The following is a 14,604-nucleotide window of genomic DNA, read 5'->3' on the forward strand; positions in this document are numbered from 1 at the left end:
CTGGCGGATATTTGTAGTATCGTGGGAGACTTTGTATTCCCGACTATGAAGAACTAAAGAAAGATATTCTTGTTTAGGTAGAAACAAGATGTATCAAGATATAAATAGTCGATATAGGTGGTCTGACATGAAAAATAGTTATAACAAAAATTGTGGTATAGTGCATGATATGCCAATAGGTGAAAGTTGAACATCAAGTGCCTTCTGGATTGTTACAATCGATATCCATTCCTGAATGAAAGTGAGAACGAGTCATTATGGACTTTTTTACAGGGCTACCTTTGGCACTCGGCAAGAAAGACTTAATTTGGGTGGTTGATGATAGATTAACTAAGACAGCTCACTTCATTCCAGTACAATAGATTATTCGATGGATAATATGATAAGTTGTACATAAAAGAGATAGTTTGGCTGCCTGGAATGCATGTATCGATAGTATCTGACAAAGATCCAAGGTTACATCAAGATTCTGGAATTCCTTGCACGAGGCATTGGGTACTCGATTGAATTTCAATACGGCTTATTACTCACGGATGCATAGTGAGTCGGAGCAGACCATTCAAATATTTGAGGATATACTAAAAGTGTGTGTGGTCAAATTCAAGGTATCATTAGAAAAGTATTTTCCTTTAGAAAACTTTTCTTATAAAACAACTATAATTCGAGTATTAAGATGGCTCCGTATAAAGCACTTTATGGGCGAAAGTATCAAACACCATTAAATTGATTCGAACTAAAAGATCAATATCTAGTTAACCTTGATTTGATGAAAAAATGAAATTTAAAGTGGGGATCATTCAAGATAATCTAAAGATAACTTTTGATCGAAAAAAGTCTTATGCAAACCTAAAGAGAAAAGAGATTGAATATCAAGTGGGTGATAAGGTATTTCTCAAGGTATCACCTTGGTAGAAAGTATTGTGGTTTGGACGCAAAGGAAAGTTGAGTCCAAGATTTATTAGAACTTATGAGATTTTGAAAAGAGTTGGACCAGTGGCTTAACAGTTAGCATTGCCTCCAGAAATGGACAAGATCATAATGTTTTTCATGTGTCGATGCTCAAGAAGTATCGATAAAATATGTCGCATATTATCACCCCGAAAGAAATAAAGATTCGATCATATTTGACCTATGAAGAGGAACCAATTGAGATTTTGGCTTGAGAAGTTAAAGAACTAAAGAACAAGACGATTCCTTTGGTCAAAGTTCTTTGGTGGAATCATAAAGTCGAGTAAGAGACCGGGAAAAGAGAAGAGGACATGAAACGATAGTATATGCACCTCTTCACATCAGGTACGTATTAAAATTCAAGAATGAATTTTTTCTTAAAGGGGGAGAGTTGTAATACCCAAAATTTTGGTTAGTGACCAAAATGTAATTTTGAAAGTTTAGTGGCCAAAGTATAAAATTGGGAGAAGTTTAGGGACCTAAGTGGTAATTTTCCCAAAAATATTTTTTCATAAATAGATAGTTTACTTTTGAGAGTGGGTTTTATTGAAATCAGATTCTTGATCCATAATTTACGTTGAAAACTAAAAAGGGTTAAAGTCCGGTAAGAAATCGATAAATCGAATCGAATTGAAATTTCGAGAAAAAATAAAGGATGGTAAATAAGGCTTAAAAATATTATTTCCATATGTTAAAATGATGGAAAATAATATGGATCATTGGATTTGAATATTTATTTCTATGTTTAATTTGGACCTTTAGATCAAAGTGGCAAGATTTTAATTTTTGGAAAGTTGCTTGGTAAAATTGTAAATGGGTAAAATATTTTGTTCATTTTTGACTTTGGAAATATGATAAGGTTATATGGCTTGGTATTATTATAAATATCAAGTTTCATTAATGGAAAAATGGGCATTTCTCATTAAATGAATATTTTATTCATTTAATTTTCATGAAACTTATGCCATTTTTCGGCTCCATTTCATGCTCCCCATGAACTAGGTAAGATAAATTTTATTTTTCATTTTCGAGCAATTTCATTTGGATTTTGGATCATGCCATGAAATAGAAAATTGTTCTATTCGAAAAACGTTGCCGTTTGGTGCCTTTATTGCTTTTTAATTTGGCATGTGTTCAAAGATACCAAATTCTAGGGTTTATGTTTATATTAGAGTTTATGGAATTGATGAAGGATTTTGATGTTTTTGAGGTTGTAGAATCAATTCCAAGCATGGTTTATGATTAAAATCAATTATACATGCCTATATACGCTATGGGTAATTTCAGCCTAACCCTAATCTTGGATGTAGTTTAAGTTATGATGAAATTTTATTAGGGATTTGACTGTATAGATTGTATAAGGTTGAATCGAAGTTGATTTCATGCTTGAATCGAATCAAAATCGAGTAAAATCATGAAAACCCTAGTCTTGGGTACATAAACAATTCGACCATGAGGAAAATGATGGGGAAAATTTTTGAAAAATTTCATGTGGCTTAGAAATGATATTAGAAAGGTTTTACAAGCCTTAGAAAAATATTTGGGGCAATTTGTAATTCTGTGAAAATTGGGGGACCAAATTGGTAATTATAAAAAAGGTATGGGTTGTATAATTGTTCAGATAATTATTGTATTATGCCTTAAATTTCTATATGGGGACTGAAATTGAAGTTAGAATGTGAAATTTAGCCATTTTGGAAAGTTAACAAAGTTTGAGTGCTAAATGGTAAACATTGAGAAAGTTAGTGGATTAAATGGAAAATATGGCATTGTTGATATTTGGGCTGAAAGTTTAATGCTGGAAATTATTGGGCTTATTTGGGCCTTGAATTGAAAAATTAATGACAATAGCTCAATATAAAAAAAGGAAAAATTAAGATGAATTTTTATAAGAATTCGAAATAATAGTACTTTTGGAGTATTATTATTATGAAATGTTAATAAGAATACTAACATGTATTTTATATTTATATATGTTTTGTATAGATGCTCTTGTAGATCGTGATCAAACTCATAATACGAGCAAAACGAAAGGAAAGGAAAAAGTTCAAGAATAATCGGATTTCGATAGTAAGACATAATAGTGAGGCATATCAGGTGAGTGCATTTATTATGTACTTATATGATATAAAGACGACTAGTGATGAGTCAACCTCATATATTTTTATAAAAGCATGTTTTATCGTATTTTGAAATATTTTTATAAAGTTTATAAAAATGGGTTTTACGAATAAATTTCAGAGTATGAACTGCCCTAAAATAGATTGATGAACTTTTATATTGTTTTAACAACTATTGATGTTCCAGAATAAATGTTTAATTTGCAAATTTGATTTAAAGGCTTATTATATGTGCATTGAGAGTCATAGGTGCATTTTGACATACATAGAGAGCGATGGTTATCGATCGATTTTGTTTAATGCATATGTTGCATTTTCGTATCAATACCTTTGTGTACTTTCGGCACTATGTGTGGCTATCGATCAATTTTGTTTAATGCATACGTTGCATTTTCGTATCAGTACCTTTGTGTACTTTCAGCACTATGTTTGCATGCATGGTATTCATAATGAGTTTGTGAGTTACTTTGAACATATTAGTGTAGTGTCGTTGTTACTACAGTACATATACTTTCCTTTAGCACTTATGTGCAACTCATGTATCTTGCATTCTTATTTGACATACATTGGGCTATGAATAAATACTTTTCAATATATGGATTGATAGGTATGCTGGGCATACTAAATATTGTTCCGCATGTTATTTGACAGAAACTTGACTTATCAAGTCAGTTTTTATGTGTTTATGTATTTTATATGATAAATCGTATTTTGATCTTGTAATGTTTTACTCGTGTTTTTAAAATGCCCTTAGAATGTGACTGTATTTTGGTGTACATATGGAGGACATTCATGTGATTTAAATAACTACATTGTCATTTTTACAACATTCTATTGGATCATGATTTTGATATTAAAGTTACTGCTCAATTTGATTTCTATTGGATAATATATGAGTATGAGTCTAGAGTATGGAGGTTCAGCTCTGATCAAGTTAGTAAATTCTTACGAACCTAAGGAGACCCTTGGGTAGGCCCGTAAGTACTCCCTTAGCGTGGCTTCTTTGTTGTGTGCTTAGGGTATGTCCTTAGGAATGCAATTCTAGAGAAATTGCATATTGGTGTTCGGTTGGAGGGTATTACTGTGGTTTTAAAATATGTTTTAAACTACTAATGTTTTTAAAGGATTTGTACACTTCTCTGTTTTGTTGGAATATGCTAAATTCCCCCAATTTAATCGTCTGAATATGTCTCTCTAAATTTTTCCTTCTGACCGTAAATTTTTGCCTGTCACTGAAGACTTAGCTAATAGAATCTGAAATCACCGATAAAATCTAATGATGTATGTCCCACTAACGAAAGCTATGCTTTACCATATACCTTATGAACTATTGCATTCATGTGGTACTTTTCTATTACTAAGCTTTCCAAAGTTCACTCTGTTACTTACCATTTCAAGTTAAGAGTTTTATTTTGTGCTTGTATAGACATCGTAAATGAGTCCCACTGGCATTGCTTGTAGAGTACGATGCATGTAATTAAAGAGCATGAAAGTTGTATTATTTTTTTATATTCGAGTCTAAAATTTGTTATACTACTGAATATTGGTGATTTTATTTTAATATATATAAATGATTTTTTGAAATTGTATTTTTTCTATAAATTATTTTACGATTTTAAATGGATTAACAAAAATTTTAAATTTTCCTGAATTTTTAGTGTAGATCACTCCGATGACTCTACCTCGGATGGGATCATATCACCCGCATTGAGAGTGTTACATTACATATTCAACTGCCAAAAACGGCTAAAAGGCAGTTTCGCATGATTTAGATTTTGGTGCTGCCATATCTAAACCAGTAACTGTTGCTGCAATTGGATGGTTTGCTGGTGGTTACCAAAAAGGTATCCCCAAGCTCTCACTCCTGCGCTCACGCTGCTCCTTCAACCTCTGTGCAAGGAGCTTCTGGTACTCAGCAGCATCTGCCTTGGCCTTTGCAACTCTCTTCTTCTTCTCTGCAATTCTGGCACGCTTCCTCTGCAAGGTCAAAGGTGTCACCAACCTCTGAATTTTGGGGGCCTTGCTGGCTTTCTTACCTGCATTTCAAGAAAGTGATTGTTATTTCCAATTCACGGGCAGCTTCCGTCAAAACGATATTTTATAAATGAAAAACTCCTCTGGGAAACTTATTCTCAAAGGATCACTTTGTACTCACCAGATTTCGTTGTAAAGGTTCGGCGGTATGTATTAACATACTTCCGAACATCATCCTCCTTGGAGAGGTTGAACAACTTCCTGATTTTTGAGGCTCTCTTCGGACCCCTCATTCTTGGCTTCTCAGTGTCAGTCAATCCAGGAAGATCATTTTCACCCTTCTTAACAATAATCAAGTTCAGAACTGAAAGGTCCTGACTAACAATGCATCCCCGAACGGACTTCCTCCTACGCTCTCCGTTCCTTCTACTATACCCCATGGAAGCAGGGGTACCTGTTCAAAGGAAATTAGAAAAACAAATTAAATGAACAAAAAATCCATACAAGAAAGATTTCTACCAATAAACAAAAAGGAAATAAGTTTTGGAGTCCACAGAACTCTTTGGAGCAAAAGGCGAACACGGCCAGGAGAGAGAACACCCTGCTTCATTGGAAAACCTTGCTTGTCACAGCCTCCCATGATCTTGAATACATAGCCCTTAAACTCCTGTTAAATGGTATTTTAAGGAGCAAGCAAGTCACAGTTTTGAAGTCTACACACACCAGCAGAAATTTGAGGCAGATAAGGAAAATTTTAGAAGTAACTTTGAACATACCTCACCCAGGGCATCACCGCTGACTTCCTGTGAGATCCTCTTGTCAAAAAAGGCTCGACTGAAAATTCAGATGTCAAGATGAGTTCTCTTAATAAACAGTTACAACTTGCGTTGCAGCAAGAAAATAAATTTACACCAACTATCATCACAATCGCAGCTTGCAAGTTGAGCTATCATCTTATAGGGCCTCGTTGCCTATGTTCTTTTACCCTCGTCAAATACAGGTTCATTACATCCAACAAGTTAATCCACCATAATACTATATTATAGGTCAGCACTTCATATCTAGATGGGGGAAAAGTGATTTAAGAACCAAATATATACGGTTATGTTTCAAGATGTATGATTCAGATTCAGTAGCTGATTGTTTTGGCTAGATTTTGAATTTCACAAACCACATCAAAGACTAAACAAAAATATAAAACAAAGTCAACATTGTTTGAGTTTGAAAAAAGTCTAAATCTACATCTCAAAAAGAGACAATCATTAAAATATTAGATTTCTTTTTTCGTATATGCATAAAATCATATCTTTGAATAACAAAAAACCCAAATTTCATTAGCAAATTATATACATTTTCAATTTGCTTAAAAACTTATTTATTTTTCACATTATGTATATACTCTGCAAGATCCAATACTACCTAAATAACATAAATACAAAAAAAAAAAAAACTAACATAGATTGAAGATGTAAATGGGAAAAAGTCAGATTTCCCTCATATGGCTATTTTCATGGTCAAGATAACAAGCATTGAATTTAATACTAACATTGAAATTGAATCAATTAAGTAAACTTAAGCTCAACAATTTGTATACAAAAGGACGGAGAGAGAAATAAAGGAAAATACAGTTTCTGGTCATCATCAATTTCCAGCTTTTTCTGGCAACCAGTAGTGGGATTCTCAATGTTGAACTGATGCAAACAACAACAACAACAACACAAAAATTAAACAGTAATGAAAAGAATAAACAAAACCCAAAAAGGATTGATATTTATCTATTCTTATGAAAAGAGAAGAAACCTTCATTTTGGTTTGATGGGTCTTCCTGGTTACAGCTCTGAGGAAGAAATGCCTCCACTCTTCTCTTGCTAGCTGCCTTCTAAACTTAGGGTTCCCAGTGGATGTCTATATAGAGAGAGGGGATAATACAGTGTTGTTAAGGAAGACCATTACTTTTATCTGAGATGAATTAGATTCATACACGTGGAATAATTATGGGTCTAGATTTATAGTTTGGGTTTTGTTAAATGGATTTGTTTGGACCCAAACAATTACTCTTACTCAAGGTTATTTATACAGATCCAAAACAATATTAAAAATATAAACTAAAGGTTTAAATATGGATTTAACCTCTGAACGTCTTCATTGTTTCAATATTGCACATCAAATTTGTTCTCTTGATTTAATACTCATGTTTTTCAATTAATCAGTTTTTTTATGTTTGTATTTCAACATAAAAGTAAATAGTTAAGTAATTGTTTATTGCTAGTAGGAAGTTTTTATTAAAAATACTCCTAATCTAGTAATTTAATAAGTTAATTACATCATACATCCTCAAATTATAAATCTCATTCTATTTTACTTCAATTTTTAAATATTCTAATTTCATCCTTAAACTATGACTATTATTCTAAATTAATCTTCAATTTTTTTAACATCTCAGTTTCATCCCCAAACTATGACCTTTGTTTTAAATTGATCTCCAAAATTTTTGAATATTTTAATTTCATCTCAAACTATATATACATACTATAGGCCAATTTATATCTTATATGTTTAAAAATAATTAAAATTTGGGTTAAACTTTTGTTGAAATTAAGATAAATTATACGAGTGACTACTAAACTATGGTAAAAAATTACTTTAACCACCTATGTTTCATTTTGATTAAATATACCACTCAACTATTTAAATTATTCTAATAATTATACATTTAATCTTTGTAATCAACGTTTTTTTTCTAATATATTACTATTTTAAGGGTAAAACATAGTAATGGTCACTGAACTTTTATGATGATTGCATTTAGATCCCCAAACTTTTAAAACTTACAATACAGTCCTCAAACATTTAGTCCGTTTGCAATATATTCTCTTACGTAACTAGCCGTTTGACGTCGTTACACTGCTATTAGAAGAAGATGACATGGCAGTCCTCCAACATTTAGTTCGTTTGCAATATGGTCACTAAACTTTTCAAGCACTTGCATTTAGGTCCCCTAACTTTTAAAACTTGCAACACAACCCTCAATTTTATTCTAAACCCCAAATACCAAAATAATTCAATTATATTTTAAACCTCAAATTCTAAAATAATTTAATTCAGGGTTTAGAATATAATTAAAGTATTTTGGAATTTAGGGTTTAGAATATAATTGAAGTGTTTTGGAATTTTGAACATGAATTTGCTATTTGACAGTGTTTACTTCAATATAAATTTGAGGTTTGTTGCATACACATCCAACGGGTCCCGCACTTTGAACATGAAAAGTGCACCTATCACGTTTATTGCATAAACTGTTGAAGTAAAAGTAACAAGGTCAATTTGTCTTGTTCGCAACTGCCACACTTTGGTATGACAATCTGGTAGGTTTGGATGGAACTTGAGCATGCACATCCAACAGCTGCGAAAATAGTAAAGAGTTTTAGTTCATAGGACTACAACATACAACCAAGCAATAACTAAAATAAACCAAGAATATCAATTAATAACTCATTCAAAAGGAGGACTTAATAAATAAAGGGAAAGAGGTTCGGTCATAGTCACTCCAAAAGCTAAGGCGTCAAATGGGTTATTTAATATAGATATTCAATGCCAAATACAACATTACAAGTTGCAAATGCATTAATGGCCTACCATTTTAACATATAATTGCTTCTAATGCTCAATGTTTAATGTTCATCAATAGCCAAACATGATGAGAATCTAAAGTAGATAGTGGAACTAAAATCATAGGACCCAATAATTCTTGTAAATTCATGTCATGCCAGCAATAAAAGACATTGTAAAACATAGATAACACTGCAACAAACATATATATGCCAGAAATAAAGGTGCAAATGTGCAATGATCGACCATCATATCAAGTAGCTGCTCCAAATATACTACCATGTCATGATGCCTTTCGAGTTACGTGCATACATAATTTTCTTCTAAAGTTATAATTCAATACAGATTCAACTGTAAAATTTCTAAAACATGTAAAAAATCAAGTTCGTTCACGATATATCAGTCTCATAATCAACATGAACTTATTAAAAAGAATACGAGCTCACAGGACACCGAAAACCACAGGTCGGATCAATACAATTCCCAACAAACTAGTACCAATAATCTCTTGGATTAAGCCTGCGATTTCACTATGTCGATACTTCCAACCAATTCTCTGATTTAAAGAAAAACCAAACAAGAAGATAAAAATTTTTAGCCTAGGACCCTCTTTCACTTCTACTTTGATTGACTGAATATCTTTCATAAGGAGTACTAAAAGCTTTGATTAAGAAGAAAGAAAATTAGATGGTTTTGGTTCAAAACTAACATTGAATATCCAGATCCTTGTAATACCCCAAAATTTAGATAATAGACAAAATAAAAATTTTGAAAGTTTGATGGTCAAAGTAGAAAATTGGGAAAAGTTTGAGAAATTAAGTGATAATTCCCTAAAAAGAATTTTATTCCATAAATAAATAGTTTCCTCTTGAGAGTGGGGTTTTATAGAAATCATATTTTTGGATTTGGAATTTTAGTAAAGAAAAATTAGAAAGTGTTAAAGCTGGTAAGGAATCAGTAATTCAGATCGAATTGAAATTTTACAAAAAAATTGAAGATGTTATAAAATGGTTGGAAATTTTATTTTAATATTTTAGATTAGGGAAATTTGGTTTGGAAATGTGCAATTTTTCATATTTAACCGAAAACAGTGGAATTTAGTGACTAAAACGTAATATTTGAAAAATTCAGGGGAAATTTTGTAAATCAAAGTCAAATTAATTCATATTTGACTTTGGAATATGATAAGGATGAGGTGTCTTGGTTTTATGGTAAATAAGAAGATTCATTAAGGGTGTTTTGGTCTTATCTCAATTAAATGAATATTTTATTCATTTATAGTGGAATTAAATGTAAACTAAGATGAAATGTACCTAACATTTCATTCCAACTTGCTCATCTTCTACTCCAAGCTGTCATGGGTTTCTCCAAAGGTGAGAGAAAATTTCAATTCAATTTTTAAGCAATTTCATTTGGATTTTGAGTATGTCGTAAAAGAGGAATTTCTATACGCGAAAAACGCTATCATTTGATACCAATATTGCATGTTCAAATATCCCAAATTCTACAATTTGTGTTTATATAAGGGATCATGAAATTGATGATGAATCTTGATATAATACAATCTTCGGCTAGAAATCAAATTGAATGACATAAAAACTTGATGTTTTAGCAAGTTGAACTAAATTTTTAACAACTACCAAAAAGCAAATAGAACATGGAATGTGTTGCAATTTGTAACTTACATCCCTTTATATTGACCTTACTCGTTTTAGATGTTTTCACGTCTAAATATGTGTTGGAAATGGGTACCTAGACAAAGTAGCGCAGAAAAAATGGAACATGGGAGCAATTAGTGTACCCTATGTTTTTCTAATTAAAAAAAAATCAAGAAGAGACTGTTTTCTTTTCTTCTAAGATATAAAAACAATGGGACCTTACTTATAATGCCTGGAAGCATAAATTGAAGGGATAAAAATTGATTTTGCTATGGAACATATCTTTACTGTATTTTGTTAAATTGGAATGCTTGGTTTTGTTCTCCCTTGCGCTTTTAGTAAATGGTGCATTTTTCCTTCAACAAGGGCAGCCCCCTCCTTGTTGCTCTGTTTGGGATGAATTGGCGGTCGACTTCAAGTTCACATCCACCATCTCTTCCTGTTTTGTTGAAGAAAGACTTTCCATCCCAGGTAAGGCCGCCGCTATTTTGCGGAATAGAGGCTGTAATTTTACATTCTTAATATAAATTACCAAAAAGATGTTTCTTCAAATTGCATTAAAGAGATATGTATGGAAGACTTGAAAAATACTTTGTCATAACCAACAGAAAATGTTGCTCGTTCACCTTGATGTTGAATCCTGCTTTTGCACTGGTTTCTATAAACATGATCTCAGATTCACGGGCCTTGTTATCTCCTTCCTCTATGGAAACCTGTCTGTTTAATGATCATCAGAAATTATAAATGAAAACAACATAAAGAGTTCACGTATGATATCGCTACGACTGCCTAAAAGATATTCCTTAGAAGTTTCAGACTGACCCAAATGATTTTATGAAATGTAGTTTGTGATAATCAGATTCTTACTGTAAAATTTTGAATAAACACAAGTAAAGAAGCTCTTCTGGTAGGCCTGTAAATGAATTGAACGTTCAGCGAACCGTGCGGCAGGAAGTTCGTTTATTTATTAAATAAACGAACATGAATAAAATTTTGCGTTCGTTTAATTAAATGAACGAACATGAACAAAGGGTTCGTTCGTTCATTTACGTTCGTGAACGTTCGATTATATGTTCGTTTATGTTCGTTCATTTATGTTCATTTATGTTCGAACAGAGGACAAGTTGAATATGTTACGAAGATTATTGAAGTTGTTTGGATTTCAAGAAGATTGTTTTGTTGAACAAATTAACTTTAAGACTTTATTATGTTCATATAGTTTATTTATGATTTATGTATGTTTTTGTCGTATTCGAATAAATTAACTCTAAAGTTGTAGGTTATATTAATGAATTTTAAGTTGTTATTCTTGTTGTTTACTTTTTTTTTACATTCGTTTGTTGTGTTCGAATAAGTTTTTTTTGTGTTTGTGTTTTTCGTTTATGTTCGTTTATTGTGTTCGTTTGCGTTCGTTCGTGTTCGTTTATTTATTAAATGAACGAATATGAACAAGCTATATTCCTTAATGAACGAACATGAACAAAAATAATTTTGTTCATTTATGTTCGTGTTCGTTTATGTTCGTTTATTTATTAAATGAACGAACATGAACATACCTCTGTTCGTGTGCATTCGGTTCGTTTACAGGCTTATCTTCTGGTTCTAGTAATATGAAAAATTACTCATCACTAACCTTTTGTCAACCAAATCAGTTTTGTTTCCAACAAGTACAATAATAACATCACTCCCTCGTTCTGTGCGTACCTCCTCCATCCACTTAAAAGTATTCAAATATGATTGCCTATCTGCAAGGATATAGTCAAGTGGGGGATGTGAGTAATTTGGGTTAAAATGTATGAGAATATAAATGATAATGACTGTAATAGTAGAGAGATGTCTACAAGCATTATCAAGAGTCAATTAACCAGAGCTTTCCATTAGTATCTCATTTTGATTAACTTGAAAAGATAAGGAATACTTGGGTTAACTTATTATACTCACTAGCTACATCATAGACGATTACTGCAACAGAAGAATCTCTGATGTAACTAGGAATTAGACTCCTAAATCTCTCTTGCCCTGCAGTATCCCTGTGAAATTACAAGATGAAATTAAAACGAAGACTACAAAATTGATTAACTGAGAGTATATGCATCATAAACTAAGAAGATATATGAATATCTAAAGTACCCGAACTGGAGTGTAAGTAATAAGTTTATGTTTGTCCTGATTATTCTACCACTAAGAAATATGGCCAAAACACGCTTAGCCTTTCTCATCAAGGGTCTTCCAAAGATGATATTGTAGGCAAAAGGTTGGTCTACCACTAAGAAATCAGTGTATGTTACTGCCTTGTGTCTTCCATCTCCCATCAATATAGGTAACATTATCAATCCTTTTATTTCAACTGGGTAGTTTAAAAACTTATACATTGTTCCATATGCTTTCAATGATTCTAATGGATATTTATATTTTGGAAAATTTCTCATTGCAACACTTCTATGACATTGCCACTGTCCACCGATATTCTTTTGAAGAGAAATATTTTATTCGAACAAAATCTATTAAAGTGTCATCCATCATCTTCCGTCGCTCTTTAGCCACATCCTTGTCTTGAAAATTGACTTTCCAATCCTCTTTAAGCCTAGGTCTCTGTAAAAAATCTGCAGCGGACCACATCTGCAGCCATCTGTAGCATAAGAGGTGGACCAAAAGTCTGCAGTCTACAAGAAGAAGACTGTTTGTTTTTTAACGTATGCAGACTACTAAAATAAACTGAAATATAAATAAACTGATTTTTTAAACTTAAAAGAGTTTTGCAATACTAAGATTTAAATAATTTTAGTTTTACAATACTGAAATTTAAATAATTCATACAACTACAATAATAATTTTTTAAAAAAAACAAACACCACCTTATCAATTCTATTATAAGTATCACATAATCACATGTATTATTAGTTTTATAGAATAAAATTTATAAATGATCATTAAATTATATGATTTTTTAAATATGCAATTATCTAATACTTTTAATTTTTTAAATATATATTCATAATTTATTTTTATAATTATATGATATTTTTAGAAAATATTTTTTAATTTATAAAATTATTTTATGATTATTTTTTATTTAATTGTGATTATATTTTAAAATTTTAAAAACATAATTTATAATTTTTTATATTTTAAAATCTTAATTATCAAACAATGAAATCATTTTTTATTAAGAAATGTGGTTTAAATACTTACATTTTGTATAAAAAGTGTAAATATAATTTAAAAATAACAAATCCAAAAAAATATTATATTTAAACTTAAATCAAAATAATTAAAATAAATATAAAAGTTTAATAATATATAAAATAATTTATAACATATAAAATTAAATATCTATAATATAATATTAAAAAAATAATATTTAATTTATTTAAAAAATTAATATTAAAATTAATATATATAATATAATATTAAAAATTAATATTTAATTTATTTAAAAAAATTAATATTAAAATTAAAATCAAATATAATATAAAATTAAATATAAAACCTCTTTGAAGAAGTTAGAAGACGTCTGCAGACATAAGGCCACGTATGCGCCGCGCAGACCATGCGCAGACGTTAGAAGAGCTTCTGTCTTCTAAAAATCAAACGGTCTGCGAAGCTGAATGTCTGTGCGTAGTCTGTGCGGTGCAGACATAAGAGCTTTGTAGACCTTACACAGTAAAAACAAAACCTAACTCACTGACATGACATTGTTAGGATGATAGGATCTAAGTTATTTTCAAAGGTAATAAGCGGTCAGTTCTTCTGCTTATATATGACATTACGTCCCCTCAGATGTCTCTCGTCGAGTGTTTATTTTTTAGCAATAGATATGTGCAGGTGTTTTTATCTAACTATTATTTCTATAACATCTTTAGGGGAGACAGAATAATAGCTAGTTTTTCTTTCCTCTTAACCTGGGAGCTTTCACCAACTTCCCTTACTAGACAAGAATTAACCACAAGTGTTACTAATGCTGTTGGGAAGTTTAGAAAAGTGTTTAGAGCGTTTCTTGAGGCTTGAATCCCTAAAAAATGAGCTGATTTCACTTAGGTTTCTAAAACCCATAACATATATTTGTTATCTATAATGAAAACTTGCATGAGAGGGCTTGAATTGAAGGTTGGAAAGAAGAGATTAAGTTTCTTATCTTAAGGTTGTTGGGTAAGGTCTGAAATCCTATAAATTTTGTACCTTTTCCTTGGAAAGTTAGGGAGATAGAAGAGTTTGAAATGGGAAAAAAGAAAAGATAAAAGTGTGAAGAAAATGAGATATAAGGAGGGTGTTAGGCGTGAGATCACCATGTTTAT

The 14,604-nt window shown here is 31.2% G+C and overlaps 2 protein-coding genes across 2 annotated transcripts; both read right to left on the bottom strand.

The window, feature by feature from the left end:
- Positions 1-4,688: 4,688 nt before the first annotated feature.
- LOC120119099 (40S ribosomal protein S6-like) lies at positions 4,689-6,929 on the bottom strand. The gene is made up of 6 exons (XM_039138984.1): positions 6,843-6,929; positions 6,669-6,733; positions 5,819-5,876; positions 5,603-5,709; positions 5,224-5,498; positions 4,689-5,104 (listed from the first exon to the last, which is right to left on the bottom strand). The coding sequence occupies exons 1-6, from the start codon at positions 6,846-6,848 to the stop codon at positions 4,902-4,904; spliced, it is 714 nt and encodes a 237-aa protein (XP_038994915.1). The 5' UTR covers positions 6,849-6,929; the 3' UTR covers positions 4,689-4,901.
- A 3,700-nt stretch (positions 6,930-10,629) lies between these two features.
- On the bottom strand, positions 10,630-12,621 carry LOC120119138 (ras-related protein RABH1e-like). The gene is made up of 5 exons (XM_039139023.1): positions 12,440-12,621; positions 12,251-12,345; positions 11,943-12,054; positions 10,936-11,026; positions 10,630-10,811 (listed from the first exon to the last, which is right to left on the bottom strand). Exons 1-5 carry the CDS (start codon positions 12,619-12,621, stop codon positions 10,668-10,670), a joined length of 624 nt encoding a protein of 207 aa, XP_038994954.1. The 3' UTR covers positions 10,630-10,667.
- Positions 12,622-14,604: the final 1,983 nt, after the last annotated feature.

The sequence above is a fragment of the Hibiscus syriacus genome, unplaced genomic scaffold (genome assembly GCF_006381635.1).
Source record: "Hibiscus syriacus cultivar Baekdansim isolate YM2019G1 unplaced genomic scaffold, ASM638163v2 tig00110331_pilon, whole genome shotgun sequence".
NCBI classification, from domain to species: Eukaryota; Viridiplantae; Streptophyta; class Magnoliopsida; order Malvales; family Malvaceae; genus Hibiscus; species Hibiscus syriacus.